This window comes from Macadamia integrifolia, unplaced genomic scaffold, assembly GCF_013358625.1.
Source record: "Macadamia integrifolia cultivar HAES 741 unplaced genomic scaffold, SCU_Mint_v3 scaffold1125, whole genome shotgun sequence".
In the NCBI taxonomy this organism is placed as follows: domain Eukaryota; kingdom Viridiplantae; phylum Streptophyta; class Magnoliopsida; order Proteales; family Proteaceae; genus Macadamia; species Macadamia integrifolia.
In genome coordinates this window covers 105067-123040 of record NW_024868091.1, presented here as the reverse complement: position 1 = coordinate 123040, position 17974 = coordinate 105067, and the positions used below count along the sequence as shown (strand labels likewise).

At 39.7% G+C, this 17974-nt stretch overlaps 1 protein-coding gene across 13 annotated transcripts in view; it reads right to left on the bottom strand.

Moving 5' to 3' along the window:
* LOC122062810 (BTB/POZ domain-containing protein FBL11) overlaps positions 1 to 17974 on the bottom strand; it is a 61494-nt gene that overhangs the window by 8840 nt on the left and 34680 nt on the right. For 10 of the 13 annotated variants that reach the window (XR_006135102.1, XR_006135103.1, XR_006135101.1 and 7 more), the window contains 7 exons: positions 11042 to 11564; positions 10132 to 10410; positions 7345 to 7490; positions 4916 to 5284; positions 2974 to 3217; positions 2602 to 2657; positions 219 to 299 (listed from right to left, as the gene is read on the bottom strand). Coding sequence is in view for 9 of the 13 variants with exons in the window: in XM_042626449.1 (XP_042482383.1) it covers positions 219 to 299; positions 2602 to 2657; positions 2974 to 3217; positions 4916 to 5284; positions 7345 to 7490; positions 10132 to 10410; positions 11042 to 11564 (1698 nt within the window). In the remaining 4 variants the exon portion in view is untranslated. Of the gene's footprint in view, positions 1 to 218; positions 300 to 2601; positions 2658 to 2973; positions 3218 to 3256; positions 3867 to 4915; positions 5285 to 7344; positions 7491 to 10131; positions 10411 to 11041; positions 11565 to 17974 lie in introns of those variants that run through there. The other 3 variants (XM_042626448.1, XR_006135104.1, XM_042626454.1) reach the window with 3 other exon arrangements.

The window sequence follows — 17974 nt, the reverse complement described above, 5'->3', positions numbered from 1 at the left end:
AAAAAAAAAAAAAAAAAAAAAAAAAAAAAAAAAAAAACCCTTTGAAACTGAATTCATGTTTGACAAAAAACCCAAAAGCAGTTGCACCACCAGTTAATACACAAATTCTCATCCTCCCATTAATGGGTAAATAAAACAATTTTCTTTGATCAAATACATTGAGAATGATTCAAGAGACAGAGAATGATACAAGAGACGAGAAGTGCCAAAGGACTCACATTATGGCGCAGTGAGAGATCTTCAATAGCCTTGCAGTCGAAAAGAGAAGAAGCACCGTTCATTGTTACTTCTCCACATTCCTAAAGAATAAAATGATAAGAAGTAAAAACATCCAAGCACCTAAAATTATTTAAACAATGATTGATGTATTTATTGTAGCAGAGGTAGCACGGGTGAAAACAAAATGTAAATAAATAATATCCAAACTCCAAAGAGATACTGACTTCTGATGGATCATTAACAACTCCAATAAGAAGTGGAAAAGACTAAAGATGTTATCTATAACGTTTTATGAATTGACTTAATTTATTTAGTATAATGAGAGACTAAAAATACAATTCATCCAAAAAAAAATGAAAAAGGCACAGTTTCCTGCATTCATCCAAAAAAAAAAAAAAAAAATACAATTCTTCAAAGAGAACAAATGAAAAAGGCACAGTTTCCTGCAACTGGCAATTGCTACAATAAATAGACAGACCACAACAAATCCTAGGCCTTACAACTCTCTGGGCAAGGTCACCTTCCATCTGATGGAGCTGTCAGTTTAGGCGTGGTTATAGGCTAGCAATGATGTAGATCAAGATTGCACAAGGAAGGGGCTGCTGGCCCCATCGAACCAAGTCCAATGTTGGACCAGCCAGCCCAAACTAGGCCCCATCGAGCCAGCTGTAAAGGGGCCCTGTTCCCTTCTTTGATCACAATGATTTCCTCCAAAATTGTGCCTTTAAGTGGAGTCTCTAGAAGCCTAGCCAGCAAAGCAATTGATTGAAAATCTCAGCAGCCTTCTAGAAGCCTCAAGCTGTCCATCGAATTACAGAAAGTAGCCTAGGATCAGTTTCCTTTTTGATTGTCAAGTTAGTTTCTATTTTGGTGTCTTAGGTTAGTTTCCTTTCAAAGTCATTAGTTAGTAGTTTCTAATTTGTTCTTTCTTGGTTATATCAAGTTAGAAGTCAAATTAGAAGTTTATTTCAGCTTTTGGTTTCCTCATTTATATCCTTCATTGTAATCAGTTTTAGAGCCTATAAAGAGGCCATCGATTGTAAGGACAAGACAGATTGAATTAATGAATTTAAAGCGATAACTCTTGGCTGAGAGAGCTGTCATCTGAGAGATGAGATGACTATAGTTTTGAGAGGTGAGAAGCCCAACCCAATCACTACTCTTCTCCCCCTTCTCAACCCCTCCATCGAGTTCTCTTTTCTGTTCTTTTCTTTACTTTGTTTGTTAGAGATTGAGAGCACATTGCAAGATTTTTGAAGACCTGAATAGCATCCACAGATCAGACTGGAGTACTGCCCAGAACCAAGGATCAATTCAGCTCTTTCCTCAAGTTTCCTTTACTGGTTCGAGTACTAGATCTCCCACACCTCAGACCTGTTGCTGTACTACTTTTAGGAGATGATCAAGGAGCCCTAAAGGACCACTCGACCAAGACGGTTTGGCCTTTGGAGTCCTGTAACAGTTCCCGCACATTCTTCCCTCAAAGTTTCCTAATCTGGTTCCAGATCAAGGACAAGCAGATCTCCCTCATCTGCGGACAGAATCAAATGCCCTTTTAGGGTTTTATTCCCTGACCTAAGAGGCTGCTTCAACCAGAACTATGGGGCCATCCAAGTCCTGCTGAAGCAACCGCAGAGTTTCTCCATTGTGCCATCGAAATCCTAAGCTGCCCAGGTTGGTTTGCTGATTGTTTGCCTGCCAATAATCTGCTTACATCCATCTCTTGGATTCTATTTGAGGACTTAATTGGTAGTATTAAGGCCAGGTTTGAGGCCAAACAGAGACTGCTTGGTGAGTTCCCTATTCTCTTTCAGATTCAGTCCCGTTCCAATCTGGAAGAGTTATATTGTTGGTTCCCTAATCTGAATCTCAGATCTGGTTTTTTGGTTGGAGTTGGATTCAACTGGGGTTGTTTACCTTTAGCAACCACCTTACATTAAACAGAAATTCAGAGAAGGCACAATCTCTTAGAACTCAATGTTGTTTGTATCTCAATGGATTATCAAGACAAAGGTCATGGACATTGTACACAGAAACCAATGGAACTTCTACATTCATATCTTTCTTAGAAGCCCTTTGCGATGAGACCCATCTCATAACAACCTGTGGACATCTTGTACGGTTATACCCACTCTGAAATGCAAAGGCCTTGATAGGGGGATTGCTTAGAGAAAGGAGTAGTACCCAAACAACGTTACTCTTGCAATTCCACAACATTTTAAGCTAAAAATCCAGCGGTATTTCAGCTAGAGTATGATAAGTCAAAAAAATAGAATTGAGAGAAATATTCTAATAAAGAAAACCTCTAGATGTATGGATATCAAGCCTGGCCATCCATTTGAATAACTCTAGAATTGAGAAAAATATTCTAATAAAGAAAACCTCTAGATGTATAGATATCAAGCCTGGCCATCCATTTGAAATAATCCTCTGAGATTCTGCAAAAAGATCAATCCAGAAAAACCATATTAACCATTGACTCAATACAAATGCTGACTTGATTGATGGAGAGAGAGAGAGAGAGAGAGAGAGAGAGAGAGAGAGAGAGAGAGAGTATATTTTTTTCCCATTTCTTGGAAAAAGAGAATAACATAAATGAAAGAAAAAAGAGAAATACAAAACACTACACTTTTATAGCAGAGGCGGAAAGAAACCGTAAAAGAAATAGGTAATCTACATAATCTCCTCATATGGAATGCAAGCAAATGATTTCCGACAAGTAAACAGCATACTTTTACATAGATGACTGCTTACCTGAATTTAGATGTTTGCATCCTGATAGTGAAAGCTCAATTAGATTTGGACAGCTCTGAGTCAGAATGACCAAATCGGCATTTTTCATCCATGGAGTCACCCTTTCCAACCTCAATTTCCTTAAGCTAGGCATACTAAAATAGAAACTTAACGAAGACAAGTCACCAAGACAATAACATAGACCCAAGACTTTCAAATGTTTCAAGGATTCCACAATGCTTTTCACAATAACATCAGATATAACCTGTTTGTAGCACAAGAAGTCATAAGATTGAGAAACAAGCATTGTAGGAAGGAAAGAGCTGGTTTAGATATGATGAAACCAAAGGTTACATAGCAACATGTACCTAGATGACAACCAAGCAATGGCGACCCTAAAAAGAACATACATATATTGCTCCTGGAGACACTGCCATTTATGCTGTCCCGCCAAGGATATCCTTAGGCCCAGTTTGTTTGATGGAGAAAAGTGAACAAGGAAAAAGGGGTGAGATAAAATTGGGATATTTTCCAAAAAATCCCCAAAACACTGGTTGTTTGGTTACCAAGGTGGGAGAATGAACAAACAAACTTGCATTAATTAAGGAAACCAGTCGGCTGATTTGGCATTAAATTTTTTCCACCCCATCCCTCTCCAATGTCCCCCCGATTTGGGTGGGACTTTGCAAGAAAGAAGGGAAAATATTGAATTTCCAAAACGGTAAATGCGAGCAACCCTACCGCACCACTCCTCCGTTCGACTCCTCGTCGGAAACCTTGCTGTGACCCAGAGTGCAGAGCCTGATCTGAGGTTTCTCGTGTCTGTTTGATGGTGAACCAGAGTGGATGGGGCGGCAGTGGATAGGGCGCCTTGCAGAGGCAGAGGCAGTTTGTAGTTGTTTGCAACGGCAGCTCTGTTTCGTAAAAGCTATGTCCATGAAGAAGAATAAGAAGAAGAAAAAAGGGTGGAAAATTGAAATGTGTCATCTAATTCCATGAGGGACCCACAAAACCACTTTTGCCCATTTTTTTCTTTCCTCTCCTTTTCTGTCCACTTATAGTGGGCCCCACCCCCTTCATTATCCCACCCCTTTTTCTCCCACAAACAAACAGGACCTTAAAGAACACAGATGAACCCAAGAGGATGATTATAATAATCTAAAACACTGTAGCATTAAACTTCTTGTCACCATGTTGGTAATAAATGAATTACAACCATGTCCACATGTTATGCCACATTGCAGTTCAGATGGAACTGAAATTTTATGGATAGGTAGACCAAAAGGTCCTCACATGTCAAGTTTCAGCCTAATCGGAGTTGGGGAGAGAAGCCATTGAAAAAATGAGTACAAAGAGGGTGCACTGGACTACGAGGGGGTGCATGTAGACAGTTGTCAAGGTGTCGACGCCTGGGCGTCCAGGTGCCTTGGTCCCCTAGGCGCCTTGTTGGTGTCACCTGGTGTTCAGGGCTCCTCCATTCCTTGGGGGTCGCATATATGCTGTGACAACTATGCATGGAGATACATTGGAGGGGATGGCATTACATGGAAGGGTAAATAGTTGAATTTGGTGCTGAAATTTGACACATGTTAAATCCAGACAGTTCCCTAGATAACCGAGGTTGGATTTGCCACATCATTCTTCCACGTGGCAGAACAAGTGGTCATGGTTGAAATTCAATTGCCACCATGTGTGGCAACAACCAGATTGGTCATGGTTGCATTTCATTCCACCATGTGTAGTGACACCAAGTTTTTTCCTGAATTGTAGTATTTGGAGAGAGAGAAGGTCTATCAATAGGTCTGGAAACGCAATTAGCAGTTTCTTTATGCATAAGAGAGTTCTAAGAGGAAGAGCCAAATAGTTGGTTCACCATGCTGATAGTCTACCACAAGCACCAATAAACCATTGGTTTCCAGTCATTAGCCCTACCTACAGGTGCCTCGGATCATTAGAAATATACCTGAAAATGAAGAACCACCGACTCTAGCATAGGACAAGTCTCATGCAGTAGAGTGAGTTCATAATGGCCAAATGATGCACCAAGACCCACTGCTATGGCTCTTAGTGACTTAATTGCCGGTCCCAAATGCTTTAGTGAGAAAGGAGAAAATCCCCATCCAAAGGCCGCTTCTTCCAACATGCATTTCCTGCCTAATTCAAAATACATGTCTTCTCCGGGGGAACAACCATGGTATGACAAAACTTCAGAAGTTAATTTACCTTCTTCTTGTCTACTCCCACCATGACACAAGTTCCTGCACCCTCTTGCTTTGAAAAGCCTCAAACCAGGATTTCTTCTGATAATGTGAATTAATGAGGTTTCAGAAACCTAAATTTTGCACAAGTACAAGAAAATTCTAGTATTAGCACAGTTGCTTTAAATCTTTCCTGTGTCTCACCTTAGGTTAAACAACTGGATCACAAAAAGAAGTCTCCATGTCATTAGAAAAATAATGTTAAATACCAACAGGAGATGTCAAGAAGATATCTTCCCCCAACCCCAATATGCCGAGGACAAATTGAGGTGGCCATCTCTAATGAGTGAGGATGATTAAAATCCAGATATGATGTTGTCATGGGTTTCTTTTTCTTTTTCCTTTTTATACCCGCATTTTTTAGCAAAAGTGAATGTTTTTTGGTAACTTTCACTGAACATGACATGGCAAAAGCGGGTGGGAATTCATCAAAAAAAAAAAAAAAAAGGGAGGGTACGTAGTAGATGACCTAACATCCATCCTACCAGCGAAGTTTCAGCCCCTAATTACCATGGCATGTGGTTCAAAGTGAGATAAATGTTAACAAAATTTCATAACTGCCTCCAGGTTTAAGTAATAAAGTAATAAACTGGAATTTCTTTATTATTTTTATAACTCCCAACCAATTTTTTGGCAACAAGCCATAGTTCGCTCAAAATTGACCTATGAGTCGCCTGCAAAGTCCTCCACCAAAGAGGCCCACCCAGTTATCAAAAAGAATATTTAATAGCAAACAATGAAACTAGTGTCCAATGCAATTTCAAGTTTCCACAAGGACAGGGAAAGCTTAAAAATGACAAACTGAGATAGTAAGAAAACTTCTGAAGGCTCACCACTTAATCAGAAGATATTGCCAAGGCAGGAACGCCAGAAAGTGTAACCAGTCCTAAATAGTCGACATAAGAGTTGAATTGCATAACAAGGCCACAGACAATTGCCATCAGACTTGGATACGTGTCTGAAACAAACCCAAGAAACATTATACACAGACATGTCTGCGCATGCACATGATAGTTATATTTTTACCAAGAGCAAGAAGCCAAGTGCTTCAGCTAATGTCTTGTCTTAATGCAAATACATATATTTTCCCCTTGCATGAAACTTCTCTCTTTTTTTCCATCCCTCTCTCTCATTCTTTCCTCTTCAGTTTTTTGAGGGCTTCTCGTACATGATTTACTTCTGAATTAATTAAATACTTATTTGGCTGTTCATTAGGATTTAAAAAAAAAAAAAAAAAATACATGAAGCATTCAACAATGTCAGCACATGTCTAACACAGTCACTGTAAGAAAATGACAAATTGGAGTGTTGAGTTATATTTTCCCCTTGCATGAAACTTCTCTCTTTTTTTCCACCCCTCTCTCTCATTCTTTCCTCTTCAGTTTTTTGAGAGCTTCTTGTACATGATTTACTTCTGAATTAATTAAATTCTTATTTGGCTGTTCATTAGGATTTAAAAAAAAAAAAATACATGAAGCATTCAACAATGTCAGAACATGTCTGACACAGTCACTGTAAGAAAATGACAAATTGGAGTGTTGAGTAACATGTGATTTGGATGGTGAAGCTGATGATGATTCTATTAGTGATATTTACAAAGATGCCACTCATCTGTAATGTGCTAATGTGGCAGGTTTTCTACTCCCCTGACTACCATTGTTAGTACACTTCTTAACTGATGAAGGGCAGACAGGCAATTGCTTTTGACAAAGCAGAAAAAAATTGATTCATGGAAGAAAAATAACACAGGACATGACAATTTACATGGTCTAGCAACACTTCCACAGGAAAGGCAACGATGCAAAGATCAAAAGATTCAAAGGACCATTCAATAAGCCTGTCACCCATGACAACCAAACCTAGTTCCACAGCAAGTGGAAAAGATTGCCTATGAACTTGAAAACCCCCATACTTAGGACGCTTCAACAAAAACTAGAAAAATCATGGAACTTCTACATGAGAAGTTATTTAACAGTACTTTTTGTTTCAGGGAGCTTAAATCCACCTAAACAAAGCATGTGCAAGAGTGACAGCAATTATCAAGCAGCAATTGGTAAATTCTGAGCCAAGGAGGTAGACAATAGAATTAGAGACATAAAAACAACAGAAAAGCTTCATCAGCATGTAAACATACCATGGTATCTGAAACATCAACCCTCTCCAAGGATGAACCAAAGAAATTACAGAGAGCATCATCAGCTAGAACGGTACCCCTCATACACAAACTCTTAAGACGGAATGTGTGAGATAACAACAGTAACAGAGATGTTTCATCAACACCTACCAAAAAAAAAAAATGATCCATCACATGTGTTAAAATAGATCCTATTTACTACCAAAAATTACAATAACACCTAGATAATGGAAAAGGTCACTCAAATATGTAGTCTCAAATTACATGAATACCTTGCAGTCCTCTTACATCTAATGGTCTGGTATTTTTGGACAACCTCCGTCAACCAATAAGGCATTGGAGTCCCTTTTATGTGCCTTATTTTGGAAAGGAGCTGAATCTTCCAGATTTTCCACCATATTAGTTGGGCTACAATCTGCCTTCCCAAGGATGAGGGGGGTCTAGGCTTGAGAAGGACCAAAGAGGTTAGTTAATTCTGCTGATATTCTCAAGCTAATTTGGAAGCGTGTGGTTAAGAACAAAAGTATTTTGGTCGACTAGGTCTACTCGAATTCTTCATAATGATTCTATTTGGACTGCTCCAGTGCTCCTACTATTTCTGATGCTTCCTGGGTCTGGCAAAAGATTTTGCAACTTAGGCCCATTGCTCTTGGGGCCACCTCCTAAAAATTTGATTATAGTACCTCCACCTCCCTTTGCCTTGACAACTGGCGCCCAATGGGCATCCTCCTTCACTTATTCAGTACAAGAGTCATCTACAATTCGGGTATTAGCAAGCAATCATTAGTGGCAGACATCATTCGGCATGATGATTAGGCCCCTCCCCCTTTATGCAGTCTAGAATGCTTTGCCTTCCATTCCCAGAAGGCCTCGTGGTAGGGGAGACATCATTGTCTAGTCTTCTTCTTCTTTGGGCCAATTTAACTCCAAATCAGCTTGGGATCTCATCAGAGCTCGTGGCCCTTTGTTGCCCTGGTACAAGTTAGTTTGATTCAAGAGCTACATCCCTCGCCATAGCTTCATTGTTTGGCGGGCACTCTCCTACTGCCTTCCAACGTAGTCTTTTCTCATCCATCGTCAGATTCATGTCTCCCTTTCCTGTTGTCTCTGTTGGAACGTTGTGGAAGATGTAGACCACCTATTCTTTGCTTTCCCCCTTCCCTTCAGTCTGGGGAGGGATCCTAAGTAAATGTTGGCCAAGGAGAAGAAGGATTCTCCCTCTAGATCGATAATGGATATGGGTGGTATGACCTTTTCTGGTATGTCAATCTGAATGAAATCTCAAAAGATGATCCCTTCCTCCAGATCTTTTGTGCAGATTTGGAAGTCCATTGCTTTTGATGACATAATCAAGTAATTAATGATCTCCTCTTGTTGTGTTGATTCCCCTAGGATGCATATTGTTGTGTCTTGGGATTTGCTGCAACACTCCGTTTCCTCTCCTTGAAGGTTGGGTCTTGCTTTATTTTGTATTGTGCTCATGTGATGTTTCACCCTATTCCCCTGTTTTTAGGGGCCCCTGTATCTCTCTCTCCTTTTAGTAATGACTTCTTTTATTCACTCAAAAAGAAGAAAAAAACTTTGCCCAAGTTAATAGAAATTATAAAATGAGAAAAGAGGAATCTAATTGACTCCCCTAGACCAGCAGCACCATAACTTTTCACTCCTTGATCCTACATGGCCCCATCCCCCGTTATACCAAGTCAATCACAGGGATTTAGAATAAAGCTCTTTATGCATTATACTGCGCATTTTAGGAAGCTCATAATGATTCCTACAGAAAATCATTCAAAAGGAACAGCTCTGTTTTAGTCTATTTGGTTTTGATTTTGGAAGCTTTAGTACCACAAAAATCACAAGGTTGGAATGGAGAAAAAGTAGAAAATAAAATATACAAATACCTAAGGATTAAAGTATCGGCATCGATCGCCGTATCGGTCGGCCAAAATTAAGATACGTATCAGAGGGTATCGTATCGTATTGGAGATACGCTAAGATATACTAAAGATACACACATAAATGGATAGGAAACATTTTTTTAAACACTTTTGCATAAAGAATTTGTTAAAAAAAAACTATTGATAACATGTATTATGCATAAACACTAAATTGAGGGTATCGCACTAAAAATTCAAGGTTTGTAGTTGTCCCATAAATATAAAATCCTTATTCCCAACCTTGATTTCCACTTTAGTTAGAGAGAAATATGGCCGGTAGCAACTTTGGAACAAAAACCTCTCAAAAAATCGTGTTTTTCTGAAAAATTATCCATCTTGGCCATTATATGACCGTAGCGCACTATATCGGTAATACCGATACCGATACGTACCGATCGATACACACCGATACATACCAAAACGTACATTTCACCTTGATTTTATATTTTTCATAAAGTCGTATCGGTACATATCGTATCGTATCGATGTGTATCGGTGGTGTATTGATGCATATCGATATGTATCGTGGGATATATATCGATACGAAAGGATTTTAAAAATTCCATGTATCGTATCGGTGTGTATTGTATCGGTCGGCTAAATTTAAGATACGTATCAGAGGGTATCGTATCGGTATCGGAGATACTTTAAACCATGCAAATACCTGGTTAAAATGCATTTTGACTTTTAATTTCTCTTTTTGCAAGTACGTATGCATGTAGAACATGTATTTGACAAATTCATGAATGTTCACACGTATATGTCCGTGGGCATGTATGTGTGTGTGAGAGTACATGCAAATTATAAGTTTATAACGATGTTTGTCATCATGAAGGCTAGAATCACTCACTCTTGCAGCCACCAATGTTAAGTTTCTGAAGTCTGAAGGCGAATGATGTTGAATTCTTCTGCTCACAATGTACCACAGGAAAACCCTCTGAAGGAAAGGATGAACAAAGCGATAGAATTGAATTTCTTCCAAAGCGAGTATCAGAAACAACAAGAGAGTGAAGCTCCATGCATTTGCATATGAGCTTGGATATACCCACATCCGTAACAGAAGTACAACCTTTAATGTTCAAGTGCGATAAAGAAGCAAAGACTGAGGATATTCTCTCAAGGTCCATATCTGGCATTACCCATCAAAATATATAATTTTAGTAGGGTGATTAATGAGACATTGGAGATTAAGTAGAAAAATAGAAATAAATATCAAAATCCATTACAACAATTAGGTAAATTTCAAAGAAGACATGCCCACAGGCCATATCTGTTACAGACATAGTTGTCAAGGCATCATCTTAGGCGTCCATGCAGCTTGGGTGCCTTTGTTGCCTCGGTCACCTAGGCAGGTCCCTTTTTGCTGTCAACATTGCTTCCAGGACCCCTCCAATGCCTTGTGTCACCTAGACGCCATGACAACTATGGTTTCAGAGACCCCACACATCCCAAGAAAAGTCAATGTTTCACAAAAGCATAGGTTGCAATTAACACTGCAAGAACTCAGCAAACATGAATGTCTTTTCCTAAATCATCAGTAAAAACAACACGCTTTGATAGTTCAATGGTTACAATTGTCCAATGGAGGAAAATTCTGAACTAGGACCTCCGTAAAAAATGTTGGAAGGATTACAACCTACAACATCATCACATGCCAACGTGGCTTATCCATTATCATACCCATCCACTTGTACAACCAAGCTCCTCACTAAAAAACAAATTTGGTTAAATAAAAGCATCAGAAAGGTATGATGCCTTACCATTAATATCACTTCGTCCCTTTAATGTGAGCTTTGTTATACTTGAAAGTGACAGTTCATCTCTTATCATCTTGTATGATGAACCACTTAAATCTCTGTAACTCTCAATATTTGTGGATATTGTTGATACTTGCATTGGTATTGCTGGACTAACATCAACGGTTAAGTCAACTTCATCAACCAGAGAGAATTTCTGTACCAAATAATACAGAGTCGTCATCCTGAAATTCAGACAGTAAGATGCTTTCAATGTTCTCAATGATGGGAATAACTTGCAGAAGAGCTCAATGGCGGCTTCAAAATGTACTCCTGACCACTTCGAAATGTCCAACACATGCACTGCTTCAAAAGAAAAACTTTGAACCAAACATCGAGAGATAGGATATTTGTCCCCAACAAGATTTTGATGCTCAATCAAAGATTGTTCAACTCTCTCAGGCAATAAGGGTTCCGTGCTATATGAACAAAGTGCCAATTGCAAAAAAGCTGTTGTTATCTGTGGACAATCCGACAGATCAACTCTCTGGAGATAAACAGAGGGAAAATGAGTTATACATGAATGATATGCAACAGAATTGGAATTTTAAACACACAGCAAATAAATTGGTGAAAAAACTATATTCCTCAAAGGCTCAAAGTCATATGTATGTTGTCAATGAAGATACATTTGGAAAAGGATAAAGGTGCTTTTAACATAATAACTGGACACTGAATTAAAAAAAAAAAAAAAAAAAAAGTTAAGAGAAGAGGAAGATTAAGGGCGTACAATTTTCATGAGGTGTTCCTTTCCAGGAACATATTCATGAAACATGTAACTTGTGAACGATTAGCTTGCAGAATAGATTTAGGAATTATTCCCTTGCTCCATAGTTGTCAAGGTTCCTAGGCGACCCAATGAACAAATTTAACAATATGTTGCAAGTATCACATGTGCATGGAGTATGGTATTCAGTGGTACCCCATATCATTTTCTGCACCAAGCAAAACAATATGTGGAGGGTTGCTCATAGAAAACCCCATACTGGCTTCCTCCTCTTCATTCTGCTCTGTTTCCTTCCTTCTCTTCTTTTCTCTTTCTCCTATTCTATTGCTTGGTACTAGAGCATTTCTGATCCTGCATTCACTTCTTTCCCCATGCACTTTTTTTTGAACCCACTTTCTTTTCCATTAGATTCTCGATACATCCTCTCATTCCTAAACAGAAACCATCATAGTCGTCTATATTTTGCAGTTTGTAGTACCAGTTTTAATTCCTCTGTTTCTCGACAAACAAAGAAAGGATCCAAATATTGTGCTGCTTATTTAGCAATGACCATTCAGGGTGTACATTGGGAAAGTGTTTGATTTACTTTGAGACATGGGGAACACCATTTTGTGTCACCTCAGCATCTGTGGGATGTCAATGCAGCTGAACAACATATGATGCATCCATTTGCAAAAATTCTGCAGCAGGTGCTGGCACGGAATCAATTGTGCAGATCAGAAACGGGGTATTATTGGCAGTTGTTCTTGTTCATTAATTTGTGTGAAATCCTGCTTTATATCCTGTGATTACATTATGGGAAATGAACATGGAGCGCATTCTGCCCCTTCCATTTACTAATTGTTCAAATGAATGTAATAAAGTAGAATTGATCAATTATCTACAATGGTCAAAATGGGTATAGCTTCTACCAACAGAAAAAGAAGTTAAGCACTTGATCGAGGGGCAAGGAGGTTACTCCATCAAGCGCATCATTACAATGAATGGATACAACTTACAAGCACTGTCCAAATATTCAGTGAAACTATCTGATATTCACATTTTTGGCCAACCCCATTTAGTTGGGATAAGGCTGAGTTTGTTGCTGTTGTTGTTGTATATAATACCTCTGCTTCTCAACTCGGACATGGTTACTGTTTCCCTACCATGATTTGCCACAGTTACTTATTATCTTCTATCGAAGGTGCTGCTGTAATTAATTTTTCATGCAATTGGATCTTCCTTTTTTTTTTTTTTTTTTTTTTAGACACAATAATAGAGTGTCTTCTTTGTCTGGGATCAGTGTGTAGCAGAAAAGTATCACTTCCCTTGTTCTGTTTTGATATACAGTTTCAAGTCATTTTATGTTTGCTTATGCTCTGAGCTGGTTATTAGTTTGTTATATACCACAAGAACCAACTTCAATAAGGAAGCCCTCCACTAGGGTTTTCTCTGGTCTGATTTTTGGGAGTTAATTGACTTTTGTTATACAAAATTTCATTAATTAGGCAAGAGTTTTATTAACCTTCTACATCAATTGATTATGCTAGTTTCTGGATTCTGGTTCACCATAAGGCCAAGTTCAGATTCCTAGTTTAAGCCATCTTTGTTGGATTCCTTCAAATATTGGAAGATTGCCAGTTTGTTGCTTCTAACAGACAATGTTAACATTTCATTTTGAGAGTGAATTTGTTTAGTTTTACATCTACTTCCAGAAATACATAGTGGCTGGAAATTGGAATTGAATTGATCGCAACCTAATTGTGCCAGCTGATTATTGGGTGTGTTTTGGTTTTAAGTGGCTTCTGTGTGGGCCCATATCCACAAGACAAGTTGTACATACCCATCCTGCACCATGTCCTCCCCTAGCTCCAAGAGCGTGTTGCTAATTTTCCTACTAAGGCCGATGCAAGATAGCAAGTAAAAACTTGGCAGTCTATGTGGCAATATATTCCACTTCACAAGAGGCCATTCAGAAGCTGCAGGTCTGGGCCTTAAAACACCTTGAAGGACCCTACCTCTGCTCAGATCCACATTCAGAAGCTTCAGAACCAGCTCTCCCACGGTCCCCACCCCTGCAACTGTCTCTGAAGCTCCTTCCCAGCCTTCCGTTGATGGAACTCGTACCTAGCAACCGCTCATTGAAGCTCCCTCCTCCCAGTGCTCCAACATCGTCAAATACCCTCTTCCTCGTCACGCCAGGCTGATACCTCATCTTGTCACCATAGCCGTGGCCAGAACTCGCACAGAAGCATAGTTGTCACGGCGTTAAATCGATCCAAGGCGGTGGAGGGGTGGCTAATCGATTTGGCGATGAATTGCCCGTTATGGCGTTGCCATGGCGGTCAAATCGCCCATATGTCATTTTTTATTTTTCCTATTTTTTAAAGTTTAGTATGCTATTTTTTTATTTTTTCTATTTTCTAAAGTTATTTAGCATGCTACAAGCCTACAATATATACCCTATAACATATAAAACCAAAATTAAGAAACATCAAATCATAAAAAATCAACATAGCCCTATCAAAATCACCCTGCATTTTACAAAAAATCGACCGCCTAGTGAATCAGGCGTACCTGGCGTCCATGGCGGTGCCATAGCGACGCCTATCAGCCAATGGCGACCACCATTTGTGAGTCACGTAAATCGTAGCACTGCCATGAACTTCATTTTCAGCCAGGACGCCAAATCGCCGCCTTGGCGACGCCATGACAACTATGCACAGAAGTCACCATTATGCATAGTTATCAAGGTGTCGCCTTATTCTTTGACAACCTCCCTCGCCTTGGATCACCTTACGCCTTAATAACCTTGCTATTATGGCTGGAGAGCCAATATCCCGGCATCTGGATCCCCCAGAGGTCACTTGAACCACACATCTGCTTCCCCTATCAGTCTGATGTTCCGTCAAGCTCCAACCAATGGTCACACACTTCCTTCCGCTGGATACAATTGATAGCCATCCTGCAAACCCTCAAGTCCAACACCGATGATGATGCCTTATACCACCCCCTTCTCCTGGTCAAGGTTCAAGGTGACCCATGGGGAGACCGAAATTTCGGTCAAATTCTAGGAAATTTTGAGGAAACCAGGGAATTTTTCCCGGTTGGGTGGAAACTTTGGTTTCAACCCCCAAAATGTGTTATTTTTGCCTTATTTTTTGTGTACATCCTATTTTAGACATTTCTTACACATTCACATAATTAGTTTCATAGAAAAAAAACCTAAAGTCATATCTGTGGTGTGAACCAAAGTTTGCTAATGTACGTTGAGTCGTTGACTGAAACTATACTACATAAGTACATAGTCTACAGTCTACATAATTACATAATTGTGAAATACATGAATAAAAGTTTAAAACAAAAAAAAACATAATGTAAAGGATTCAAAATAAATAATAATATTACATATTGTGAGTTATCTCTCAAGTCTCAACACTCAACACTCAAAAGTGTTTTCCCAAGTTTCCCACTCAAAAGTGATCCAAGCTCCCTTCCTTAAGTAGTTTTTACAAGATCCAAGCTTAGATTGAAGTTTTTTTTACACAATTGGGAAATCTTGAGTGTTTTCCCAAGTTTTCCACTTCACAGAGGAGAAAATATGGGAAGAGGGTCGAAATTTTGAAACGAGAACACTTGGTTTCCCATTCAAGCATGTTTTATAAAGGATGGTTCAACCCTAAGGGTCAAACCCATTGGTCCCCTCAAAATTTCCCATATTTCGGTCAAAATTTGGGAATTTCGATCGAAACCTGTCGAAACCAGTGACTTTTAAAAGCCAGGCTATATGGTATCGGAGTCATGGGATACCATCGAAATGTGAGAAATTTCGATGGTATTGCTCGAGTTCTTGAACCATGCTCCTGGTAGCTCAAAGAATCCCTGCTACCCCACTGCCATGATTGCTGCTCCCCAGCTACCATCGATTCCATCGCCAGGTTCATCTACAGCTCCCTTGCCTCATGCCATCTCGCCCTCCCTTTTCTCCCCCCTGTTCGAGGTCCTTCTCCCGTCAACCCCTCCCCTTCAATAAATACTCTTTCCCCCACCTTTCCTCTTACTTCATCAGAGGGCCCCACCATTTCTCAGAACTTTCCTATCCCTTCTAGTATTGTCCCAAACAACCTAGCCCTAGCCCAACACTCTCCCTTGCCCCAACTTAACCCGAACTATTCCTAACTAACCCAACCCATCTCCACTACAACTCACTCAATAGTTAAACCTCGAGACCTGAACTCCATCACCACCTCACCCTTAGTCTTTGAACTGAGATCCACTACGGGCTCGTCTTCTTCGCCCAGGCATGGTCCTTCGTCATAGCACCTCTCTCCTACTTCTTCGGTCATCATGCATTTTTAGGCACCTCCATCCCAGCCCCGCCAGCTCAAGTAATCACTACCAAGCCCTCCTTAGCCATGAAGGAATACACCAAGCGACATCAGAAACTCACCTCTCTATCTCAAACAATGTATTCCTGGCTCCTCTGGAATATTGCTGCACCCCACCCCTCCCCACTTCCCATGAATCCCTGGGCCATTTGGAACATCAAGGGCCTCAATTCCATAGCCAAACATGCCAAAATTCTTGGCTCCTCTGTTTGGGAGAAAGTCCTCAGCATCTATAGGCCCGGTAGTAAAAGAATCATCCCCCTCTATAGAGAATGGATCTGGTTAGATATGCCTCTTAATGGGAACTCCATTTATGACACCACGACAAGCTCACCTTTTCTACTTCCATCAACCACATTTGGATGGAACGCAATCTTCGAACATGGACCCAACTCCCGATCTTTCGATAATGTTGTAATATGGGTTCAATGGATATTTTAGTCATAGAGAGTATTCTAGGATGTTTTCTCCCTTAATATAAAAAAAGTGGGACTGCTGTCTATTTGACACAAGCCTAATTCACCAAATCTCTCTCTCTCTCTCTCTCTAACGGACAGCTGCCATCACCATCTTTCCCTCAGTGGCGTGATTATCCCACCAAGGGCCGGTTAGCTGATGTATTCACTAAGGGGCTTAGTAGTAAAGTTTTTTGTCCTATTGTTAGCAAGTTAGGCATGTTTGATATCTATGCAAAACTTGCGGGGGAGTTGTAATATGGGTTCAAGGGATAATTTAGTCATAGAGGGTATTTAGTCCCTGTACCTATTCTAGAATGTTCTCTCCTTTCATATAAATAAAGAGAGTCTGTTATCTATTTGACAGAAGCCTAATTCACCAAATCAACAAATAAGATTTGGCCATCTAGTTTGATGTTAGTTCTAGGGTAGCCTTACTCCCACACTGCCTTGTAAGGGATTCGCCAAGGAACAAGCTCACTGTTGTGTTCTGGGGTCTGCCCCATCCCTTTTACAGCCCCTTGTTCCTCCTCTTGAATGGGTCGGGCTGTCTTGTTTACTTAAAGCTTTTTTTTCCCCCATGGGGCCCCCCATTGTATATTATTTCCTTCTCTTCTTTGCTAATGCATTTATTATTCACCTAAAAAATAACAACAATAATAAATTTACAAATTTGAGTTTTCTTTATCGACAAATAGGGGATGATCCGACCATTATAGTTCCCAGTCTTCAGATTTGAATTGGAAATCTAGTTCTGAGTTTTGGTAAGCTCTGGTGTGGATTGTAGTCATGTGGTGGCTTTCCCGAGGTCATTGCTTTGAGTTATCTAGCTACTTTGGCATTCTTTCATTGTTATTTTACTCATCTTCTTAAGTTTTGCATCAATTCACTTGTATGTGTCTCTGAGTTCTAATTCTCGCCCTCAATTTTGGAGTTCTGGGTTGCTGATTTGCTAGTATCCACTATCTAGTTCCTTTTGTCTCTAAATTTCTGGCGTTCAATACTGTCGATTATAGTTACTAAATCTTTCCTAAATTTTCCTAGGATTATTTTCCAACTTCATGCTCTGTTTTAATGGTGTTTTGGCAACAACAAACTCAGCCTTATCCCAACTTAATGGGGTCGGCTAACATGTATCTGTTCAAAAAAAAAAAAAAAAAAAAAAAAGAGGGGAAATGAAAGTAGGAGAAAAGAAAGTAAAAAAGAAAGATGCTTAGTGCTAACAAGTCAGGAAAATCTCAGCTAAATGGGGTCATCTACATGGATCCTTGCCCTCCAATTGGCTCTATCTAAGGTCATACTTGGCACAAGATCAAGGCACTGCATGTCTTTCCTCACTACTTCTCCT